Source organism: Mytilus edulis, chromosome 1, assembly GCF_963676685.1.
Source record: "Mytilus edulis chromosome 1, xbMytEdul2.2, whole genome shotgun sequence".
NCBI lineage: Eukaryota > Metazoa > Mollusca > Bivalvia > Mytilida > Mytilidae > Mytilus > Mytilus edulis.
Genome location: NC_092344.1, coordinates 105,331,676 through 105,357,538, shown reverse-complemented (window position 1 = coordinate 105,357,538; position 25,863 = coordinate 105,331,676). Strand labels below are relative to the sequence as shown.

At 33.2% G+C, this 25,863-nt stretch overlaps 1 protein-coding gene and 1 long non-coding RNA gene across 4 annotated transcripts in view; both read right to left on the bottom strand.

The window, feature by feature from the left end:
- The window catches only part of LOC139517030 (tRNA dimethylallyltransferase-like), a 36,753-nt gene extending 21,777 nt beyond the window's left edge, over nt 1–14,976 (bottom strand). For both annotated transcript variants that reach the window (XM_071307615.1, XM_071307604.1), the window contains exons 1-5: nt 14,808–14,976; nt 11,537–11,677; nt 11,087–11,185; nt 2,051–2,313; nt 206–348 (exon numbers count right to left, since the gene is read on the bottom strand). In XM_071307615.1, coding sequence (XP_071163716.1) covers nt 206–348; nt 2,051–2,313; nt 11,087–11,185; nt 11,537–11,677; nt 14,808–14,933 — 772 coding nt within the window. In that variant the 5' untranslated portion in view covers nt 14,934–14,976. The remainder of the gene's footprint in view (nt 1–205; nt 349–2,050; nt 2,314–11,086; nt 11,186–11,536; nt 11,678–14,807) is intronic.
- Nucleotides 1–25,863, bottom strand: part of LOC139517135 (uncharacterized) — a 560,758-nt gene that overhangs the window by 500,294 nt on the left and 34,601 nt on the right. The gene's annotated exons all lie outside the window — the stretch shown is intronic.

Sequence of the window (25,863 nt, the reverse complement as noted above, 5' to 3'; positions counted from 1 at the left end):
TTTTGATATCAGGTCATAATGCATAAAAAAGGTAACACGAATCACCAACAATATTAGAAAGTACAACAGACCACTCCAACCAACAACTCTACGCAAAGAAAAATGCATGGTCCAAATAACCTTAAATGGTACAAGCACAAAATGTGGAGGGGTTAAAATTTTGGTAATAGCATATGAAATATAACATATGTGTTTGACTATGTACCTTGTTTATCTGCTTGTATCCAGAATATACATGTGTTATCATAACGAAGTTGTCCTCTCAGAGATTCTTCTCCTGACTCTGATTTCTGACTCTCTAAAATTTTACTCATTTCTACACCATGGTTTTGATATACCTCTAAAGCCCTAAAAAGAAAGTTAGTATGACAGCGACCATTATAAACACAAATAAATGGTGACCTCTTTGTAAATAGAAATAAACAGCTGTGCCATGTGTACATAATACACGGCGCCAGTCCTGTTTTCAAAGAATGAGGTTCATTAACTTCTCAATATAATATCAGAAATTTATGAAAAACAAAAGGGAGGTTATTTTAATAGACATAAATCAGTCACCAAAATTTAATGAAAACTGCTTAAAGCACTTTAAAGATATTGTCTGAAACTGGAAAATCCTCCCTTTTTTGTCCCCTACCGACGAAGTCGAGGGGACTTTAGATTTGCACTCTGTCTGTCTGTCAATCTGTCAGTTCAGCAAATCAGTTTTCCACACTTTCATTCTTTATGCTTGAAGATATTGATTAGATATTAGGTGTATAGTCATATTAGGTGTATAGTCATATTAGGACAAGTTACAGATCAAGTTCAAATTTTGTTTTGGTCTGATGATTTTGTGCAGAGTTATGGTCCTTTAACTTATTTAATTCACTCAAATAATCAGTTTTCCACACTTTTTTTGGTCATGCTTGAAGATATTGATTTAAAAGTTGTTGTATAGTATTATCATGACAAGTTACAGATCAAATTCGAATTTTGTTCTGGTCTGATAATTTTGTGCAGAGTGATGGTCCTTTTATCTTAAAAATTTACTCAAATAATCAGTTTTCTACACTTTTTTTCGTCATGCTTGAATGTTTTTATATAGTTTGCACCATGACAATTTATATATCGAGTTAGAATTTTGCTCTAATACAATGATTTCTTACCGGTAGGGGACTGTATTGCCATGCAATACTCACAGAATGCTTGTTATGAATAAAATTCCGTCATAACTCAAAAACTTAAAATCAAAAATGATTAAGATTGAAAGGGAGCAAAAGACATATAAACAATTTACCAAAGTTTCATGAGAACTGCTGAAAGCATTTTTGAGTTATTGTCCGAAAATCACCAAAATTTCTTGCGAATTGGTGAAAGAGTTTTTTTAGAAAGATCATATAGGGAACATGTGCACTAAGTTTCAAGTTGATTGGACTTCAACTTCATCAAAAACTACCTTGACCAAACACTTTAACCTGAAGCTGGATAGTTGGACAGACAGTACAACAGACAAGCAAACAAATACACGCATAGACCAGAAAACATAATGCCATAATTTTTTTTTAATTATCTAATGTGGATCCATTTATTTTGGTAGTTAACAGATAAATGTTATTTCCGTGGATATAAAATCTCCTGGTTTTACAAAAGTCTCCATACAAGCTTGAAGAAATGTTTACTTCATTGATTATTTCAATTTTGAGTTATTCAACAAATAATAATGAGTCCCAGTGGCGGATCCAGCCATTTTAAAAAGGGGGGTTCCAACCCAGAGTAAAGGGGGGGTTCCATTTACATGCTCCCATTCAAATGCATTGATCGGTAAAAAAAAAAGGGGGGGTTTCAACCCCCGGAACCCCCCCCTGGATCCTCCACTGAGTCCATAGTATTAAACATGAAGTGATTACTTATGAAAAATAAATAATGGAACTGCAACAATTTTTTAAAGTTATAGCAATAAGGTTGGAAATTATTTGTACAACTTTATCAGAGGAAAACATTTTATTCCAAAAAATTATTGATTGAAAATGCACTAAAACTTTAATGTTGGTATTTTGAGATTAATCACCTAATAATTTTTCGTTTGTTTCGAGGATGTATCCTTCTTCCTTGTTTTTCATCAATTTCCATCAGTCTTTGATGTAGAACCAGTGTATCTTCTTCCTCATACAACCGTTTGCTATTGTCAATACTTTCATCAGCAGAATTTCTGTTGGATCCATCCTGTTCAATTATTTGTTTTTTTACTTCTGGTTTTTCTGATTCCATGCATTGGGTTTCTATTTTTGAAGTTACATTAACTGGAAGTTTTGCAGATGCCTTTTCAATATCCTGTAATGTGAATCATATTTCTTTAGAGTTATTTCCCTTACAGCTATTATAATGGCTATTATAATGTAAAAAAAAAAAAACTAATAGGGCACTAATGAAGGTAAAACCTGCTAAAACACTTAAAACACACAATACTTTGTAAAACCAATTTTTTTACAGGTTGAACCCAATTCCAAAAAAATAAAACAACAAAAAAACAAGAAATAAACAAATATTATCAGAACCTATGAATTGCATGAATATTTGCCACTAGACTTTTGCTAACAATTAATTTGTTGTATTAACCAAAATTATTCGTACAATGTTTTTACTCCTGGATCCAGTCAAAAAAATATGTACTATCTTATGGCACATTTTTTTGGGATGGAGGATGCAAAATGGGAATATAAATAGATAGATAGATAATGAGTGCAAGCTGTAAATTCACATATTCATTTTTTATAATCCACTGATAATCAGCAGTGCCTTACTACAGAGACAGGAAAAAACATTATTGATGTGATAAGTTAGAATTCTGAGGTTTATAGATATTTATATGTTGTAAATTTGCTAACTAACCAAAAAAATGTATTAAAAATATAACTCTAGGTTGTCTCTGACTCCAATATATCATTGAAATCATAATATCTGAAACACCTTGAAAACAAGAATGTGTCCCCAGTACACGAATGCCCCACTCGCACTATCATTTTCTATGTTCAGTGGACCGTGAAATTGGGGTAAACCCTCTAATTTGGCATTAAAATTAAAAAGATCATATCATAGTGAACATGTATACTAAGTTTGAAGTCGATTGGACTTCAACTTCATCAAAAACTACCTTGACCAAAAACTTTAACCTGAAGCGGGACAGACGGACGAACGAACAGACGCACAGACCAGAAAACATAATGCCCCTCTACTATCGTAGGTGGGGCATAAAAAGAAGAAATTTATGTAAAATGTTTTTGTTATCAAAATTTATAACTTCATTTTTAATTAAACCAGGTGAACTTTACAAATGTAAAACAAATAATGTCAAAATAGTAATGTATAATGGGAAGGGAAAAGGTGGACATTGCACTGGTTATCAAAACAATACAAGTTAATGTGAGTCAATTATGTATCTATAACTGTAATTACTGACATAAATTCAAATTAATTAGTTTCCATATCCATGAAGTTTATTTTGGTGCATGTCAACTTGATCCCAACAGTGCAAACATGAATGTAAATGAGAATTTTCCCATGCTCATTATAATGTAATTTGACTGTCTAAACCTCACTCCAGGTGGGATGCATTTTACCTACTGGATGTCAGAATGACCCATATAGATAAATCCTATTGCTTTTCCCCATGTGTGAGCAATTAACAGACATATTAACCACTTGTTAACTTCATTACATAACAATTTTGGAGGTAAGAAAGGCTAAAGGTCAACTAGAGTTCTAAGGATACAGATTTTTTTTAATATTCTATGTTGCAGCCTCAACTTTAGCTGGCTATATTTAAAAAAAAATGTTTCCACATCTGTTGTTCTCTTGCAAGAACTTCTTGATGTGACTATCTTATATTTTTCTTATAGTAGTGGTTATAACAATTGCATTATGAATATTGTACTTGTACTTTTAAATTTGCAAAAGTATCAGCTCCTCCAAAACATCTATAAAATATAGTCTTATAGAAAATGAATGTTGTTTAGATTTAAATATTGTCATGTTTGTCTTGGTAACAATTCAATATTTGGATTTTACACCAATACAATGATTTGATTTGATTTGATTTGAAGTCTTAAACAATGGAATTTTTTTTCTAATCCTGAAATCCAAAACTCCGATTTAGCATCTAAATTTATTTAGACTTGCAGCAATCAAGCCCAAATTATAAAAAAAAAACCTCCACAGTATCTAAGAATATCATGTATTACAAATTACCAATAATTGTGTGAACAAATGACAAAATAGAGTTGTACTTTCCTTGTCCAAAATCTAGTTACTAAATGGTAAGAAAAGACCTGTTTGTAATTTATTAAACACTCCTAAAAAATTATTCATTCATGTTTTTACTATTCATTTGTTCATTAATCACTCTTGTTTCAAGTCATTTCAAACTGTTTTTATGACTCCTACTTTGAAATCATGTCATTTATATTTTTTTACAAATTAAGTGAACAATTTCATGAATGTAATGAATGTATTTCATCAGTCAGTTTTTGACAATTCAAACTCCATTTTACATAATTTACAGTGATAAAAACTACAACTTTGTCAATTACTACCAGCTGATAAACAGTGTGTGGTTAATCTATGAATGGGATTGCTAATGTTTATATTGTGTCTGGGAAAATTCTCACAGAATCCATGGGGGGTCATTCCTGCAATTCTACAAAATATGATTTACAGAATTCTGATGAAGGGTGAAAGGAAACAGTTCACCTGTGAACTGTCTCTCTAGCACTTGATGAAGTTGAGGGGAAACAGTTCACCTGTATCCAGTCAAATCAGCTGATTTTAATTGGTTTTATGGTTTTACACTGTTTTCTTGTATGGGAACAGTAAGACAAGGCTATACTATTTCACTTATGTAACCGCTGAGTCAATTAGTTCATCAACAGGCTTGCCTGACAGGAAGTCTGAAAGCTTTATTGTTTTAAAAATCTCTCAAGAAAACATTGATAGCTGCAGGTCTTTGATTTGTAAAGAGAGATTGATTGTGAAGTGGCTCCCAAGGTGAACATAAACAACCTGTTTGATCTGAATTATTCCTTTATCTATTCTTCTTTAATATGATATTTATTGAAGAAACATTGAGGGGAGGGGAAAGGGTGTATGGGGACAACTACTTAGTTAAAATACTACATGAAAAGAACAGCTCAGCATCAGAATTTATTTTTATGTAATGGACCTGTTGCTTTTCTAATAGATCTATAAACCTTTCATGAAGATATGAAACACTTTGTATGTAGGATCAAGGAATTGTATATTTAAATTTAAATATACAATTCCTTGGTAGGATTCATAAATTGGGCAGTTGACATTTTGTTCCTCCTAGCAATCCTTGCTGTTACCATATCAAAAAGGTCAACTTTGAAAGTATGTAGAAAGGTCATCTGATGTTCACATCTCAATAATTTCCATTTCTTGAGTTCTTTCAGAATCTGATGATCTTCCAACAACAATAGCTTGTGATTGGTTGAAAACTTAATATTCTGGGTACATGCAAGTAAAAGTACTTGGAAAGACCTTGGACTTAAACATGTACAAATTGCAATAATTATCAATTAACAAAATAGCTACTTGATAAGTGTCATAGGAATACTGCCTATATATAGATATAGAGTACATATAATTAGCTATTCAAACAATTATATAAACAAACATCTGCAAAATTGATAGAATACTATATTCAGAAGTAGGTTTAATTTACTATCAAGTATGGTATAAGTCTGTAACATATGTTATCCCTTTAAAAGTATTATTCAGTTACAGTTAATTCTGGTTACCTAATGTCTTATATAGTTATATTAAAAAAGGTGCTACTATTATAATTCCATATATAATACAGTACTTAAATTCACAGATTTTATTTAATATTGCTTAACTGAATCTCCATTAGGTAATATTTTTGTAACATATGAAGGGTTACCAAGAGTTAGGTAAACTGCAAGAGACCTAGAGTTTAAATCCTCTTATTTAGTATTAGAAAATCTTGTGTGTTAGTTTTTTGTGTGAAATGTTATGTGTACTGTATTATATTAAGTAAAATTGAGAATGGAAATGGGGAATGTGTCAAAAAAGACAACAACCTGACCAAAGAACAGACAACAGCAGAAGGTCACCAATAGGTCTTCAATGCAGCGAGAAATTCCCGCTGCCGGAGGTGTCCTTCAGCTGGCCCCCAAACAAATACATATACTAAGATTTGATACAATTTTTTGAATTAAAACTAAATGCTGTAAATTAAGAAATAATTGATTGCAATTTTAATTGAAATTTCAACATGATAGATAAAAATGTGATAATAATTATTGCGATTACAGAAAAACTGCATACAAATATATGTGGCAATTCTTAAAATGTGAGTTCTTATTATGGCAATACTCATCCAGTCGCATTATTGGTAAAAAAATATAACCTTGCAATAATGTAATTGTTTCTTACAAGAAGTAAAAATTATAAATTTATGTATACATTTTGTGTTTTACTTTAATGAACAAAACAAGATGGAGAACTGAAACATACATCAATGACAAAAACAACCCAACACAAAAAAAACCTCCACAATTCATCTAGAGATCCACGACTTTTTTCAACAATAGAAGTGTGCCAGTGTCTGTATTTAAAGTCAAACTGTTCATCATCAGAATTCTAGACAAGATAAGAATACATTAAAAACACTTCCAAAGATATGTCATCCAATGACAAGTGACCAAAACACCAACACTACAATACAAAAACCAATGATGAGGTTAATAGGTTACCTTGAGATACTGAGGATAACAGACAAGGTTAATAGGTAACCTTGAGATATTAAGTATGTTTCTATCAATGACTTTTTATCTGCCTATTTTAATATTTATCATGGATAATTTGGCTATAAGTAACAACCATCATTCAAATCACTGGTTATTGCACATTATTTACTTTGGTATATAAAGCAATTCCAAAGATTTTATGACTGTTAATTTGCTTTTACCAATTATTTTTCAATTAAGTCAATAAAAAAACAATATGTAATTTCCAGTACTGTATTAAATAGCTGTTAACTCTATGGATTATGGGGGAAAGCAATTAGACTGCTTCTGTAATTGAATTCCTATGCTATTTAAGAAATAATAAAATGCTATCAGTTTAACCTCCAAATCAACCTTGTAAGTTTAATTGATCATAACTGATGATCTGTACTTCCTACTGTGTAACATGCCTGGCTTTTACTTCTCACCACAATATCAAGGTTTAAGATTTCAAAAATATGACATAGGGAAAAATGTATATAAAAAAACAAAGCTCACAAAATAATACCCCTGTACCCACATTAAGTAAAGGCAGTCTATGAGAATTTCTCCAACAAGGTCAAATCTGACCTGTGACCTTGGGGGATTGGTGGGCCACCTTGTAATCTGATATCTCATTTAAGAGGACCTGGAACCTCTTAAAATATTCAAACTGAGAATCAGATAAATTCTAAGTCATATGAAAACATGTTTCTTGTAATTATAATGTTAATGAAACAATTGAACCAATGGATGCATATACATACTAACAACTATGCATGTTTTTACATTTATTATGAATTGATAATATAGCAGGTGGGGCATAAAAATATCAGGTGATTTAGGGTACACGCAAACTATAATAATAAACAGTAGCCATATAAGTACATTTAAAACATACTTATTTTTTATTAGTAAATTTGAGGTATCATAAGTCTAAAATTGTACTGTTTGCTTAAAAGTGACATGGCCTTCCAGTCATAAAACTACTAAGTACACAATTTCTGCTCAAACAGAGGCCTGGTGACATGAGTCAAATTTTATATGTGACCCTAAGGAGTATTCCCATATAAAGCCCCATGAGTTGCTGAGGGAATCCACAACTAATGGATTAAAAACAAAATCTGTGCACAATGGTCTATATATATAGTTATGATTATCAGAAGGTATCAATGAAGAAGCTGAAACAAATGTGTACTGTAGTGTGCAGATATGCCAAAGTCAACCCAAGCTGAAACAAATGTGTACTGTAGTGTGCAGATATACCAAAGTCAACCCCAAAAAAACTACGCAATGGAAAATGAAATAGAATATCGTATCTAAATTAAAATCATATCAGTAAAATTATGGGAAAGTTTCATAAAATACTGGTAAGCAATTCATAAGTAGAAGTAGACATAAAAATGTAATGGAAGGACAAAAAGAACAACAGAAGGATATAATAAGAACAAAATTATGAATTTTTGATGAGAACTACTAGGAATATGATTAACCTACACAGTATCATTGAATCAAGAAAATATTTGGGGACTATATTTTAATAACTGAAACATGTGAATAAAGGCTTATCTGTACTATCCCTCACATGGTAAAGTAGTGGTACTGGTCAAGCAAGGATAAAAACATCATGTCTTGGTCAAAGCAGGTCATGACCCTTAGGACATGTCAAGAGGGCCAGACCATTATCAGTACAATGTCACAGATAAGTGGGACTTCAAGATCTGAAATTAGGAAGTTATTATGTTTTAAAGTATCTAAGTATGATAAGTATTAAATAGATATGGTATTATCATGTTTTAGGAAGCAAAAATGTATATGAAGAAGTTTAAGTAAGGAATCAAATTCTATTAAATGAGGAAGGATGTCTGACCATGAAGAGGAAAACACTTTTACTATCTCTCTCCACTAATCTGTTACTTTTTCATTGAGAAATTTCAGTATTTGCACTACCAGTAATTTAATACATTGTTCTTTAAAGGGGCATTAGGTCAAGTTATAAAAAAAATATATGATTTTCTTTTGTTCGATCATTATTGAAAGTGATATAGTGCAATAATAATTCACTTTTAGCAGCCAGGGTGGACATATCTACAGGTTTAAAGAAAGCAATATTGGTTATGCATTTATAGGTTGCTATCCCATAAAGGTTTTGCTACAGGCATAGATATAAAACCCCTTTACATTTATGCTACAGGCATAGATGTTTAACCCCTATACATTTATTCTACAGGCATAAGTAGATATTAATTTGAGCATTTGGCAACGAAGTTGTCACGGAATAGAAGTTCCTTCATAACATATCAAAGTTCCAAAAGAAATAAATATTCTGGAATACTATTTCCACAGGAATAAATATTACAGTATATGTTCCTAACGGAATAAATGGTATAGAATATTTGTTCCAACAGGAATAGGTATTATGACATTGTTTATAACAAAGTTTCCAATGGAATTTCTGTTAGGCGGAACAAATATATGTTGAAAAAGGTATCATCACAGACATTATTACATATAAAAAATGACCAATACTAAAATAAGTAAACATGTTTTGATTGCCAATGACACAACTGTAGACCAAGTGAGGATGAGATAAGCAAGTACTGGTCAACCCTTTTACCATGTCCAGACACCTGTAACACAGGAGGTTTTCAGGTCAAAACTTGGAACTAATTCAATCTGTAATTAGTAGAACCATAGGGAAGACTTGTCAGTACTTGAGTTAATCTCTGCAATAATTAGTAGTTTGGGAATTAACCAGAAGTTACTATAACATTATCTGATTCCTTTTATTTATGTCTAGACTGATGATTTTAGATGATTTCTTTATCTTTTTTTGTTATTTCCTATTTCATTCATTTTTGTTGTCTTGTCTTAACAGGTTGTTTCTGTATTCTTATAAACTAAATCCTTCTGGTCTAAAACTAAATCCTAAAAATTCAAAACTTGCTACACAAAATGTTTTTTCTTTTAATCTGGCATAAATTCAAATTCTTCAGGATATTTAAAAGCATCACCCAAGAATAAAATCATATCTGGAATACCAAAACCCTGGCTTCTAAGATCAGATATCTTGCACATTATAATTAATGACTCATAAACTTCCACTCCTGAGCCCTATAGCAAGCCTGTACAACTCATTCTATAATATACCAGCATTAATACAATCTGATGCAAGGAATCATATACAATTTGTTAAAATACGAAGTTTGCATTACAGTACAAAATACTTCATGATTTTTTAACAGCCAACTATTTAGTATCTGAATGAGTATAAAATATGTTTGAAGTCAACAATATTCTTTTTTTTCATTTCATAAGGATGATTTTGGTACTAAAATGTGGGCCTAAGTTGATTCTTTTGACTTTTTTTTTTAAAGTTTTGATAAATGCTCTCTTTTTATAGCTGACTTGTGAGGCCTGTAGATGTCAATTTCTTTTTCTTTGAACACAAGCACTTGTCTCAGATTTTTTTTTCCTATATACTTTTTATTTTGTCGCATGTATGGAGAGAACCAACCTTCTGTAGTTATATAGGAAAACTGATAATCTTATTCAATTAAGAATGGAATTGAAGGCAACTGCCATATATGCCAGGTTCAATTTCACAACCTCAGTGTTGACAGGCTAGTGATCTGTAGATGAACTTCTTAGCCCACTATGTCAATATAGCCCTGTACTACATTTAAAGTTCTTACCAGTATATTTGAGGAAATGCATTCAAGCATATGTGTACATGGTCATGGAGGGTATTCCAGTTTCTTCTAAGATTTGCTGAGAGAGAAGTGTATATTCCACCAAATGCATGTTAATGAATATTTATAAAATACTTGGTTAAAGGTTTGTATCTTAACAATTTTGAGATAATCGAGAATTATTTATTGTTGCTTACTTGATTTTGAATAGGAATAAGAGACTTCAAAGGGAGACTGAAGAGTATAGTCCCTTCATCTGGTCACAATTATCTTCATTGTTTAGAGGTGGTGATCTCAACATTGTTTCATAATAGCTAATGAGTGATGGGCTAACTCACCAGCATACAATATATTCTATCAAATATCTTGCCTTGTGGATTAAGAATATATGGTTATTGTTTACAAGTAGAAAACTTGACAGTTTTGAGATAATGAAGTAATACTTATTTGGATAAGGTGGTGATGATTAAAGAAGACATAAGAGACAACTCAAAACAAGTTGTAAGAATACATAAGGCGGCTTAGAAGAAGAAATTGAGTAGTAAGAATATATATTACTTAGGACAAGAAAGCAGCAAGGTGTGCAATAAGATAATAGTATTACTTTACCTGTTTGTCAATAAGAAATTTCCACATTAAAGCTTCAATGTAATAGTTTGTCCCACCTACAATAATTGGAATCTTGTTTGATTTAAATATCTTATCTATCTGCATATATGTTAAAGATAATGTCAAGTAAAAACAATAAAAAAATTGTCCTTTTATGGTTTTTGATTGATCTAATAACATACATGTACCAGGATTAATGTTGAAAATGAAATCTACACAAACATGCAAGAATTTAAGCCTTTTTAGATGTTGTTTTTGATAGTAAAGATAAGTTATGGTGATGATTTGGTTTTGCTCACATGCACCAAAGGTTAATGAGTAAAAAAATCATTGAAATAATTATTTTTCAAAATTCACCTGAAAATTAAAATAGTAATTAATATGCACATTAACACATTGTAGTTAATAAACGACTGAAGAGATACAAGTCCAAAACACAGTAAAGGATACAATAGGTACAGCCATGTCTCTATAATCCACAACAGTGTGGTTTTCTTTCAGAGGATCCAGGTAGTCTATCATGTGATGAGGACATTGTTGTAATTCTTCTTTTGTTACTTTGTTTGTTATGATGTCAAGACCTTTATAAATCTGAAAGGAAATTAAACATATATTCAATGTTGTCAACATATATTTGTTCTGCCTAATAGAAGTTCCCATGAAAACGTTGTCATAATATTTGTTCCTGTTGGAAAAGATATTCTATACCTTTTATTCTGTAGGTAACAAATGCTGTAATATATGTTCCATTGGAAATGATATTATTAAATATCTTTTCCACTTGGAACTTACATTATGAAGGAACTTCTATTTTTCGTGACAATGTCTTATTTTTGCTGTAGAACATATTCCCTCATGTATTGGTGTTCTTAGAGGGTTTCACTTAATTCCATTTTACTTTTTATTTTTAAAGCTTTTGAAATTCCAACTAATAGATTTTTTTCAATCAAACTGGGGCTTCTGGCATGGTTCAGCCCCCCCCCCCCCCCTTTCCCCACACACACACACTCAAGGCAACATGAAACCACTGAGGCGGAATCAGTTTTGATATCACCATACTAAAGTTAATTTGACTGTGACAAGCCTTTGTTGAAAGGCTGGGAAACAGCCAATGGGAAGTGTTAAAATATGTGCTTTATATTAAGTGATCCACAGCATTTTTATTGTTTATGTTTCACCCTGATATTACTTAAAAGGTCTTCAAATTCTTAAAATGGTTTCGAACTTTTTCCTATTGTTAAAGTGACAACTGGCAAAGTACTAACGGAAACATTTACGTTTGTATGAACATAATAAACAAAAAAAGTATTTTGTTAATTCATACATGTGCAAGTTAATTAATGTATATTTTTTCTTATTTGGTGTGAAACATTGTAAAAGCGAATGATACTCTGTAGATATTGAGGGACTATAGGTAAGGGAAAATAACAACACTTATTTGCCACAAGATAAGATACTCGAATGTGGCAGTGAGTCCCATGTCTATGTATAGGGTCCTTGCATGGAATTGAAACAACATTGTGTCATAAACAGGTCCCATTCTCCATGTTCATCTGCAACATCGAAGTCACAAATTATCATCTCTATTCTCTGAAACCTGTACGCTACTTAAAAACTTTAAAGACTGGTTTCGATACATTGCTGTAATACCTTCCTCACAGAGAACATACATGTATATAAAATTGAACTGAAAATGGTTCACTTACAATGAATCAATGAATCCATCCACACACCCCCCACACCCCCCATCTCCATTCACTTGTGGTATTCCCTGATACTTTATGGAGGTATAGGTGTCAGTATTCACCTCAGAAACTTACAAAACCTTTGAATAGACTTATTAAGAAGGGATATACTTACGATACTGTTGTCAAGTCATTAAAGATTGCATATTTTGGCGTTAATATTGAGTCACTGATAAGGTCTTTGCATCGGAACTAAACACATTATTTTTTTAAAAACAGTTGTTGGCATGACACGGGTTATGTTCTTCTCATATATGTTATGATGGTATGATACTAAACCCCTAACGGGAAGGATTGTGCCTGATGTTCATATGATGAAATCATAATCTTTCAGTCAGTTTAATTGAAGTCTGGAGCTGGCATGTCAGTTAACTGCTAGTAGTCTGTTGTTATTTATGTATTTTTGTCATTTTGTTTATTTTCTTTGGTTACATCTTCTGACATCAGACTCGGATTTCTCTTGAACTGAATTTTAATGTGCGTATTGTTATGCGTTTACTTTTAATACTACATTGGTTAGAGGTATAGGGGGAGGGTTGAGATCTCACAAACATGTTTAACCCCGCCGCATTTTTGCGCCTGTCCCAAGTCAGGAGCCTCTGGCCTTTGTTAGTCTTGTATTATTTTAATTTTAGTTTCTTGTGTACAATTTGGAAATTAGTATGGCGTTCATTATCACTGGACTAGTATATATTTGTTTAGGGGCCAGCTGAAGGACGCCTCCGGGTGCGGGAATTTCTCGCTACATTGAAGACCTGTTGGTGACCCTCTGCTGTTGTTTTTTATTTGGTCGAGTTGTTGTCTCTTTGACACATTCCCCATTTCCATTCTCAATTTTATTATCATGATAGACATAATAATATAGTCTTTATAGTTTTTTTAAAAGTATATTTGCCATTTCATATTTAAGTTTATTGAAAATTATATAAAATATAAAATTGAGAAAGGAAATGGGGAATGTGTCAAAGCGACAACAACCCGACCATAGAGCAGACAACAGCCTAAGGCCACCAATTGGTCTTCAATGTAGCGAGAATTCCCGCACCCGTAGGTGTCCTTCAGCTGGCCCCTAAAAATTCGGCTCTTTCGGGAGTTTACCACAATATGACGATGAAAGACAGTGTGTACCTAATAATTCCCACCAATTTTTACATTATTGAAATCTAAAATACAGTAAACTTCCAAAAAACATAACATTTATGGTAAACACCCGAGAGTGCCGAAAATATATTTTCCAGTAGGTGTCGCTTTAGTACTTTCATTTTACGATTCGTTCTATTTCAGAAATGTCGATTTTGTTTTAAGGATTACAATAGTTATAGAGGTTACTTAAGGTAATAAATATATGTCATTGAAGAGATAATTCAAGTGGGAACAGATTTATTCAGGTCAAAAAGTAAGTGAAAGTTAAGTCTTAGAAAAATTTTACAGCAATAATTTGAAGCATTGTCGCAAATGAGCTTCCTCCTTTGTGTTTATTTAGGGGTTCGTATGGATAGTAAACCCGGCAATTGTTACAAGCCCCTGTGTTGTTTCGAGGGTCTTTGTTAATTTTAGTCATAAATTGTAACTCATAACAATACAAAAACAGGTCCGCAATAAGTGGTGCACAGTTAGTCCCCATTGGAATTCCAATAACTTGACGATAATCGATATACAGAATCTCCAAAGCGAACAAAAATGTTATCAAGTAAAAATTCAAGTGCATATATAGTATCAAAGCATGTCCAATTGACATCGTTCTTTTGTTTATTGCTACTAGTACTAAAAAATGACCTAAAAGAGTTTGAACATATATACTCGCACTCTGACTTTTTTAATGCCCAGTTAATAAGGGATGTGAATTTTTCCTTAAAAAGAATATGAGGCAAAGTGGTATAAAGGTTAGAAAAATCAAAACTTTGAACAGATATGCCATGGTCACTTCTCGAAAAAGTTTATTTCAAATTGAAGTTTGTGAATGCTTGCTCACCAACCTGCATGGAATCGGCACTTATTATTTCCCCATTAAATAACCGACCAATTTCTAATGCCAATTTAGATTTTCCAGACCCGGTTGCTCCGAGAATTATAACCAAAGGCAACCGCATGGAGGCTGACATCTTCAAAAAAGTGAAAGTGAAAGTAAAGAGTTGTGTCCCTTCTTAAACATCCGATACTGGGTGCATTCTGATATATTGCCCTAGTGTCTTTTTATACACTGTAATTTGAGGAGGTGGGATTTTCGTGGTGTTATACTGAACTTTATATGAAAATTCAAAATTATGGAAAATTAAATTGTCAATAAAGATATCAAGAATCTATTTTATACCACGGGCACTTGTCTCAGATTTGTCCCCCATAAATATAGGAATTTATTTTTTCAGAGACAAGTGCCTGTGTTTTATACCCATGTCTAACATTATCAATAAAATCTATACAAATCCTTGAGAAAATCGATCCCAATTTGTCAAATTTTAAGTGCTTTAAAAAACAATAAATATCAGAAGACAAGTTGATTTTTAAATTTGTATTTCATATACAGAGGATTTGGCCAAGCTTTTAAAGTGTTATTGGTAAGAGAGATAAACACAATCGTATTCCGCTATATGTGGTCAATCTTCAGCTGTGACATAAGACATGGCATAATTCAAGTCAGTATAGTTGGGATACTAACGACGCCTGAGAATGGATCCACTTGACTTTGTTACCAATTTATGGATTAGCAAACAAATTAAGTTTTTGTGGACAAGTCCATATCTCAAAAAAACTATTAGCGATTTTGTGTATGTACTTTATTGTAAGCCAGTTTGTGAGTTGCTGATGTCCAGAGGCAGATTTAGTGGGCCCCGCCCCCCCCCCCCCCTTTTTGGGAAAAAAATTGGTTGCTTATATAAGGAATCACTGAAGCGTGACTGGAGTGGGCCCCACTTAAGTAGTCAGTGGGCCCCACTTATGCAAATTTCTGGATCCGTCACTGAAGTCCGTCTCGAAGGTTTCATCTGACCTTCACCTCATTTTCATGTTTCATGTGGTCAATCTTCAGTTTATGTGGTATAATCTGTTTGTCAAGATATAGTAATTACGCAAACTATATTTGATTTGTTGAATGATTGCAAACAAGAATGTATATGCCTGGGACATAATAACTTTCTAGTATACTATTACTAAACTGACAGGGTTAAAATTAATATCGCACTTTGGCCTCATTTTCGTTGGTCAATGTTAAAATTCCAGAGTTAAGTTCATTTAAAGATACTTTAAGCCATAAGTCAACTAATTTTGATGTATGGAATGAGTAAATGGTGTATAAATCCGTGTTGCAGGTATCGTCTGACCTTGATCCCATTTTCGTGGTTCATTGGTCAAAAATATGGTTATTTAATCTAGCAATATGTCCAATATATTAGGTTGTGGAATGATTGTAAGATGAACAAATTCGTCTGGTAGAGCTTTCTGAACTTGACTTTTTCTGGTCCATAGATAATGGTTAGTTAAAGGATATTTGTATTAGTAATTTATTTCAAAAACTCTCAATATAAATTCATCATCAGTAGACTAGGTTCGAGACATATCAGAGTGCACGCTCTTGTAAAAGAAAAGGTTTAACAGCACATAAAATGGCAAATATATTCAATTAAAGACAATTACCCCTAAAACGATTCGTCAAACAATTTGGACAATTTGCTTACTAGTAACTGAAGATCTTGTCTTGTCGGTATTATAAGTTTCTCAATCTGATTATCTATTGTGGTTTTCAATATAAAAGCCAAAGCACAAACTTGGTTAGGACAATATAACAGTCAAAAAGGCAATCTATCGATTTTGGCTATGTTGACTGAATTGTCTTGCTTACCGGTCTCACATTTTGGCCGTATAATTTCTTTCCAACTATCATATTTCCCCAGCTAATATAGCGATAGCATGAAACACAAAACTGGTACAAATCATCTTCAAGAACAATATTAACTCTTATAACGCCTGATTCGTGGGTCGAAAATCTCGCAAAAATTGTGAAAATTGTTTTATAAGGAGTCATCTGATACAGTTAGATCTTTGCATACGGATACATTTGTACCTGCCGGAGGTTTTCTATCTATATAATAACGGTTTTAGTTGACTACGCGGTATGGTGTTGGCTCATTGTTTAAGGCCGTATGGTTACCTGTAGTTGCTTAAATCTACTTATTTTGGACTTTGTTAGATAGGTGTCTCATTCTCAATCATACTACACCCCTTCTTATTTTACATTCCAGATATTAAACAATTTCTTCATTTTATTCCTTCATTCTATTATAGCTGTTCCGGACCATATAACTATTTAACAATACGCGTATGAGCATGACCGTATGGGTATATACTCATATGGTCGGGGTAATTAACAAGTTTACAGTTAATACTTAACTCTTCATAATGTATGACACTTTGAAACGAAAGGAAGGCTTAACAAACGTATGTGCGGTCATAGATCAGACATTAACCTTAATGCTAACGACATTCTATACCAGCATTTCAATCAGCCCGATCATTCCATCGTTTCTATGACAGTTCGCATTATCGAAAAGATATACCATAGCTCTAACAATCCTAATCTTTCAACGACTCTCCGTAGACAAAAAGAAGACTACTGGATTAGACAATTGGGAACTGCAACACCTTATGGCTGCAATGACAAAATTGATGGTATAGGTATTCTATCTAGTCCTTCGTGTAACTTGGTGAATGTGATGAATATTTTCAACTCGACTCCTCGACGTAGACGCAGTCATGGTCATCGTCATTATACATCACCTTCTCTGCATGATGTCTCTATTAATGACTTGCTGCCATTCATACAAAAGCCGTTAGGTATTCATCACATTCGCACGAAACTTTATTCATTACCCCTTTCAAAACTTCATTCTCTGTTCAATTTATGTTTGGAATCCACTGTTACAAACCCTCATTCAAACCAATACAAACTTGAAGCTATAATTTCGGATATTGCAAGTCACAGACTTTTCAAGCCAGTTCGCATTGGAAAAGATGAAAAAGAGAAAAGATTTTTTCTTAATCTTTCCTTTGCCAACAAAGGTCTCGATGGCGTCAACCTAGGCAATATCCTTCATCATAAATTAGTACAATCGAAAATACCTCCTTATTTCAAAAACCAGTCTGTACCAATAATTTCTTATACCTATACCAAACCTATTGCAACTAAAATTTTCAATTACAAACGCGTTTTGCAGGATCTCGATATTGACGACTTCAAGTCTAAACCTCCTGATTGCACTTGTGCTAGTTCCAAATTCACATATAATCCTGCTGGCCACGTTATTACCGGTGACCTTAACATTGTTAATAACACTTCTCTACGAAATGTGTTATCGAAAGGTCCCAAATATCGTGAGCCTAAATCCATCAATTGGAAATACAACTTTAAAATTTTGATGGATTCAGTCGAGGATTATGCCAGGCAATGGGCTAAGCGCGAGAAGGAAGACGTAGACACTCTTTCCGAATGGATTAAGACAGTGAGGTCGTTGATACAAATCAGAATTAAGAAACTGAATGGGTCCATCAATGCCCATGCTACGTCAATCTTTAAAGACCCAAATGTTGCAAAACACCTATCCGACCTCCATGACAAATATGTTGTTGTCCCCGCAGATAAAGCCCCAACTATGATAACATCGTTTTTGTGTGTAAAAGTCACTACATCAACTGCTTGATAAACGAATTAGGTATTGACAATTCACTTGGAAACTCAACATATACCCTCACGACACTTACCAAAGAGGAAATCCTGGATAATCATAGGTCTGTTCTATGTTCCTTTGGAATTTCAACCAAAGATGAAGAACTGGATCTTCCATCACTGTATTGGATACCTAAACTACATAAGTGTCCTTACAAACAACGGTATATTGCTGGGTCTTCCAAGTGCTCCACGAAACTTCTTTCTAAATTATTAACATCTATTTTATCAGCAATCAAAGACGGGCTTCAAAGTTATTGTGAAACTGCCTATTCTAGAGGTGGCGTGAATCAGATGTGGATACTTAAAAATTCAAAAGATCTTTTAGAGTACATACAATCTAACTCACTTTCATCTTGTAACAGTATTAAAACATTTGACTTTTCTACTCTGTACACAAGTATTCCACATTCCAAACTAAAAGACAAATTGAAAGAGTTGGTATTACTTTGCTTCATAAAAAAGAATGGCCAACGTAGATACAAGTATCTTGTCTTAGGGAGGGATAAATCCTACTTTGTAAAGAATCACTCTGATTCAAACAAAAAATTCTCTGAAACTGATATTATCAAGATGCTTGATTTCTTGATTGACAACATATTTGTTACGTTCGGAGGACGTGTTTTTCAACAGACTGTCGGCATTCCAATGGGAACAAACTGTGCCCCTCTACTCGCCGACTTGTTTCTTTATTATTATGAGGCTGACTTCATGCAGGAACTTCTTAGGAAGAAAGACAAGAAGTTAGCAATATCCTTTAACTCTACTTTCCGCTATATAGATGATGTTCTTTCACTAAACAATTCAAAATTTGGTGACTACGTGGAACGCATCTATCCAATCGAACTAGAGATAAAGGATACTACAGATACAATTAAGTCGGCTTCATATCTTGACTTACATCTAGAAATTGACAATGAGGGTCGGTTGAAAACAAAACTTTACGACAAAAGAGATGATTTCAGCTTTCCAATTGTGAACTTTCCATTTCTAAGTAGCAACATTCCAGCAGCACCTGCATACGGGGTATATATCTCCCAATTGATACGATATTCCCGTGCTTGCATTTCCTATCATGATTTTCTTGATAGAGGTTTGCTGCTCACAAGGAAGCTATTAAACCAAGAGTTCCAAATAGTGAAGTTGAAATCATCCCTTCGTAAATTTTACGGACGCCATCACGAGTTGGTTGACCGTTATGGAATAACCGTTTCACAAATGATATCGGATATGTTCCTTACGTCGTAACTACAATCCCCTTCCCTTTCATGAATATGACCTACCGAATTAGACTATTTACCGGATTTGTAATCACATAAGCAACACGACGGGTGCCACATGTGGAGCAGGATCTGCTTACCCTTCCGGAGCACCTGAGATCACCCCTAGTTTTTGGTGGGGTTCGTGTTGTTTATTCTTTAGTTTTCTATGTTGTGTCGTGTGTACTATTGTTTTTCTGTTTGTCTTTTTCATTTTTAGCCATGGAGTTGTCAGTTTGTTTTAGATTTATGAGTTTGACTGTCCCTTTGGTATCTTTCGTCCCTCTTCTAGTTGTCATGTAATTAAAAAGACAATATCAAAGGTCTTTTTATAATATCATAATGATAAAAAGATTAACTAAATAAAAATAAGCAGTTTCATGCATTTGATTTTAATCACTAGTCACAACTATAGTAAAACATTTTATACAGAAATATCGATTTGTTATAACGGCTTTTCCAAAATTTCTTGAAAGAACTGAACATTATGGAATTCCCAAAACCTCGGTATCACTACACGAAGCTGCTAAGAAGGTTAACTTTTCAGTCGAAAGCAAATAGTATAACTGCGAGGGATCGTGCACAATCAAGACGTACACATGCAGAAAAGCTATCGGGTACTACCGTGTGGAAATAAATTTCACCCTACGCATAATTACAAGAATACACTTAGCGATGAAAACTAACTATGGTAGGAATATTTAATGTTCATGTAGTAACGTTCAAAGTTTGTAATATTGAAACAGTTCTAATCGCGGCATATTTGAAAAAAATACCTATATGGTCCAAATACTGATATGGTCTGGCCCGTTAATAACCAAACGAGTATATACTCATATGTTCGGACCATATGAGTATACGCATATGTTCATGACCATATGCCTATGTTCCAAATACTCGTATGGTCCGGAACAAGTATTTCGACCATATAACCAACAGTTCCAGTCTGCTTTTACTGAAAAAAAAAACAAGCTTCTCAAATCAGGAATTCCAAGACAGATGTGGATCTTTAAACAAAAATTATCCATCTATGCCAGAAATTAAAATCACAGATAATGGAATATTGAAAATACTGAAAAATCTCAATCCACACAAGGCAGCTGGCCCAGACCAAATTACATCGAAGGTTCTAAACGAATTAGCCACCGAAATAGCACCAATACTTAGCATCATCTTTCAACAGTCATATGAGTCTGGAGAATTACCAATAGGCTGGAAATCAGCCAACGTTTGTCCAATCTTTAAAAAAGGCAAAAAATACAAAGCAGCCAACGTTTGTCCAATCTTTAAAAAAGGCAAAAAATACAAAGCAGAAAACTACCGCCCAGTATCTTTAACGTGTATACTAGTAGCCTGCAAAATCATGGAACACATAATTACCAGCAACATCATGGCTCACTCGGACAAACATAATATCCTACATCCTATGCAGCATGGGTTCCGCGAAATAATATCATGCGAAACTCAACTCATCGATTTCATAGATGATATCACACAAAAGTTGGACGAAGGAAAGCAAACTGATTGCTTAATCATGGACTTCTCAAAGGCTTTTGACAAAGTAAGCCGTTCACTACTAATCCATAAACTAAGGCAATACGGGATTGATGGAAAAACCAACAGATGGATCCAGAATTTCCTAAATGGTAGACAACAGTCAGTAGTGATTGAAGGTGTTAGCTCTGGCTTCATTGATGTAGAATCAGGTGTACCACAAGGTTCAGTCCTTGGACCAGCACTCTTCCTCTACTATATTCAGAGGCGGATTTAGGGGGGGCAGGGGGCCCGGGCCCCCCCTTTTTGGGAAAAAATTTGGTTGCTTATATAGGGAATCACTGAAGCGTAACTGGAGCGGGCCCCCTCTTAGGTCAGTCAGTGGGCCCCCACTTATGAAAATTTCTGGATCCGCCACTGATATTAATGATATGCCAGAGGGGTTCGATCTAGAACACGATTGTGTGCCAACGACACAATCATTTATCTAACAATAACATCAGATGCAGATACCACAACACTGCAAGAGGATCTGAACAAATTATCAGACTGGGAACAACGAATGCTCATGAAGTTCAACGCAGACAAATGCAATGTCATGACCATCAGCAAGAAAAGAAATCCAATCACAAAAGATTATATCCTTCCTGGCCATGTACTGGAGAGAGTATCGGATGCAAAATATCTTGGAGTTGCAATCAGCTCAGATTTAAATTGGAGTACCCATGTACATAACATGTGCCAAAAAGCAAATAAAACTATTGGGTTTTTAAAAAGAAATCTTAACATCAGCAAAAAACAACTGAAAGAAAATGCATACAAGTCATTACTCAGACCAACACTTGAATATGCAAGCGCAGTTTGGGACCCCCATCAACAGAAAAACAAGAAAAAAATTGAGATGGTACAAAGCAGAGGGGCTAGGTATGTTACCAACAAATACCGTAACACATCATCAGTAGACGCCATGATAAAGCAACTCGAGTGGCAACAACTAGAAGAGAGGAGATCAACAACAAGGATGTGCATGATGTACAAAATTACTAATTGACTAGTTAATAAAGATGCAACATCTAGGCTTATTCCCAAAAAAGAAGAAGAAGAACAGAAGAAGAAGAAGAAGAAGAAGAAGTTAGACGACGACGGAATACACACGAACAATAGCTTACATTGACATTTTGTGTTTTTTTCCCACAGACAGTGCCATTCCCGTCGAAACCATGTTCTCTCACTTACTCCCCTATTCATATGAAGTAGACATCATTAAGAAACTTTCAACCAAAATGCAGAAATAGCAAGTACTATTTAACTTCATGTATACTGAGTAACTCTGTAAAGTTGACGTTCTTAGATATTCTTACCTTAAAGATCTTGTCTTTATACAATACAATACAAATATGTTTATTATAGTGACATTGTGTATAACAAATTATGTACAATATTGAAATATTTCAATCAAATTACACCCGGCCCAATGGACCTATAAGTTTATAACAAATGAAATTTTAGAATAACATGCATGAACTTAGTTAGTTTGTTATTTGTTTAATTTCTTGTAATACCATTGATTTGTCTTTATTCATCATTATATGTATCTTGCTTTAACAAGATATACATACTACAGGAACTATTTATTAAGATTTTTAGGATACACGATAACGCGTAACTAAATCTGAGAGTAATTAGAATTATCTCCCTTTGTCCATTCTGGTAAAGGGAAAATTTTAAATTATTGTCACAAGGAGCATAAATTAATACAATACAAGATATTATGAAAAGACAATAACAAAAAGAAACAATAATAGTCTTGTATACATACAAAGAAAAGAAAATAAAATTTGAACAGCATGAACTACTCGCATTTACACATATACGTTCAACAGTGTTTATTTCCCTCCTAATCAAACGAGACCTCGATTGATTTGTTATAATTTAACTAATTTCTCCAATAAACACAGAACTGCTTTCAATCATGTCCTTAATAAGAAAGTATGCTTCAATTGAATTATGCGTTACCTATACATAAGTGTAAGTTAGATTAAAAAAATACGTTTTTAAAGATGAAAACATTTACTTGATTCTTCAAATCTTGCAAGCCAGTAAATGATCGACACAGGGACAGGGACGTGTATCATGTTTTCACAATGAAGTAGAGTTCATTATTTGAATATTCGAAAATCATTTTTACAAATTGAAATTTTGAAAAGGAATTATTAGAGAAATTTCATTTATAAGCGACTTGTATTACTAGTAACCTTAAATGAATGAATTTTTTACCCCTAGTCAAAGTCCGACGAAATCTGCCATTTTTTTTTGCGAACGCATTACAATCATGCATTCCATACACCACATTTAGTTGAACTAGTGCCGCTTATACTATCTGAGATACACATATTAACATGAAAACTTAACCTATAAATTTGAACCATGAAACAAGAACAAGGTCAGGTGAACCCTGTCTTATAGACATGTGGACCGTACAAGGACCCCACATACCAGATATAGTTATTCTTTTACTCATAGAGTATTCGACATGACAAAACAGTTATGTACACTGTACTTTAGTATACATTTGTTCTAAGCAATCGCTGAACCGCGAAGATAAGGTCCAGGGCAATGGACATATGACAGACGGAAACTTCGCAACAAGGCACAATCATTATCCAGGTCGTCAACCTTCTGAATGATAGTAAGTAAGTAAGTAAGTAAGTAAGTAAGTAATTTTTATTGGTTTAAAATCCAAAATTACAGGATTGATACCAAGACAATACAAATTTGTTATACACAAAAATACAAACATATATATATCATAGCAATTTCATAAACATTATATGAGGAGGTGGTACCACAAAGTTATTTAGTGCTTAATAAAGCATTTCTAGAAATGTACATGTCGCTTATAAATTTAACAATAATTCTAATTATATCAGTCTCAACACACGTATATAAAAATTTAAATCTTTCTTCATTAGTCATATTTAAAAAAGAGGGAACTATTTCACTAATTTTGGAAAACAGTTGGTCTCTAATTATATTTAGTTTTGTACATTTTAAAGTGAAATGAAATTCATCTTCAACTTCTAAGAAGCACAAAGGACAAATTCTTTCTTCTACAGGGGTTTTAGTGTGACGCCCTTGTTCAATTCTAAGAACACTGTTACTAATACGAATTTTAGCAAAATGCCCTATTACTTTTCTGTCTATATTTAACAATAAATAGTTTTCCAATTTATAATTTTCTTTAAGCTGTCTATATGTTCTCAGCTTATTACCATGTACTGATTTATTATCACAAAATATATTTTCTTTCCAATAATTAAGATATCTATCATTAAGTTTGGTATGAATTGCATATAATAAACGTCTTTTTGAAATAGTATCATGATTTTTCCAAACATGTGAAAAATTTAATGTAGCAAGTAACTGTTCAATCTTTTTAGCAAATCCATTGGTTAATTGCAGGTTGGAACAATATACATCTTTTGGTAAACAATTGTTATATGTGAGCTGTATACAAATACTGTATGCTGTTACCGCTATATAGAAACGATGCCTCGCAGTCTGCGACTCTTCCCCATGCGACAGAGAGGAAACAAATTGCAACAAGATTGATTAAAGTTGTTGGCTAAATGTTTCATCCGATATCTAGCAAAATATCATACGAGCTTTTGGTACACTATTATTAATTTACCTTTACTCTTAACTTGTTTCTTCAACTGCAATGGAGAGAAAAAAAACCTTGAACGTTGTACAAAATAAAAACATGAACAACATGAGAAAAAACCTGGATGATTTTTTATTGTTTTAAGGGAGCTACCATTTGATTTTTATGGGGGGTTGGGCTAGGATGAAATTTGAAAAAAATAGGCAGGACAGGAATTTTGAGAAAAAAAAGTCAGGATGACAATTTAGGTAAAAAAAGTCAGGATAAACTAAAAAAAAAAGGCAGGACTGAATAGAATGAAAAATAAAAAGGCAGGACAGGGATTACAACTAAAAAAAAAATGCAGGACAAAATTTTTCATCCTAGCCCCCCATAAAAATCAAATGGTAGCTCCCTAACTTTCAACCATTGGAGATCATTGGAATACAATCGTATTATGATCGATTATGTATCCAATCGCTTCTGTTTATAAATCTCAGTGTTTAATATTACGATAGAAATGTGTATATCAATTATTTCTCTAGAAACAGTGTGTGATTATGTAAAGGTTATTATATCTATATTCATCTTCTCTTTTCCAAATATATAAAAATGTTACGTCATGTTGATAATGTCAAGAAAACTTTTCACGGTCTGGCAATGATTTGGCGGGAAAATTATTGTACTTTTATAACCTTTCTTTGTGAAGATTTTCCCGCCAATACGTCAGAACTTCCTAGTGACCTAAATACCTAACATAACTCAGTCATCACCAATACACAATATTAATGTAGACGATATAAAGTTATTTTATAACATCTGAACCAAACTGTTAATTTTCCACAAAAGACATAGACTGATATAAAATGCAACTAGCTTCGATTCCAAGATATGGGAGAATTTATATAAAAAAAAATCCC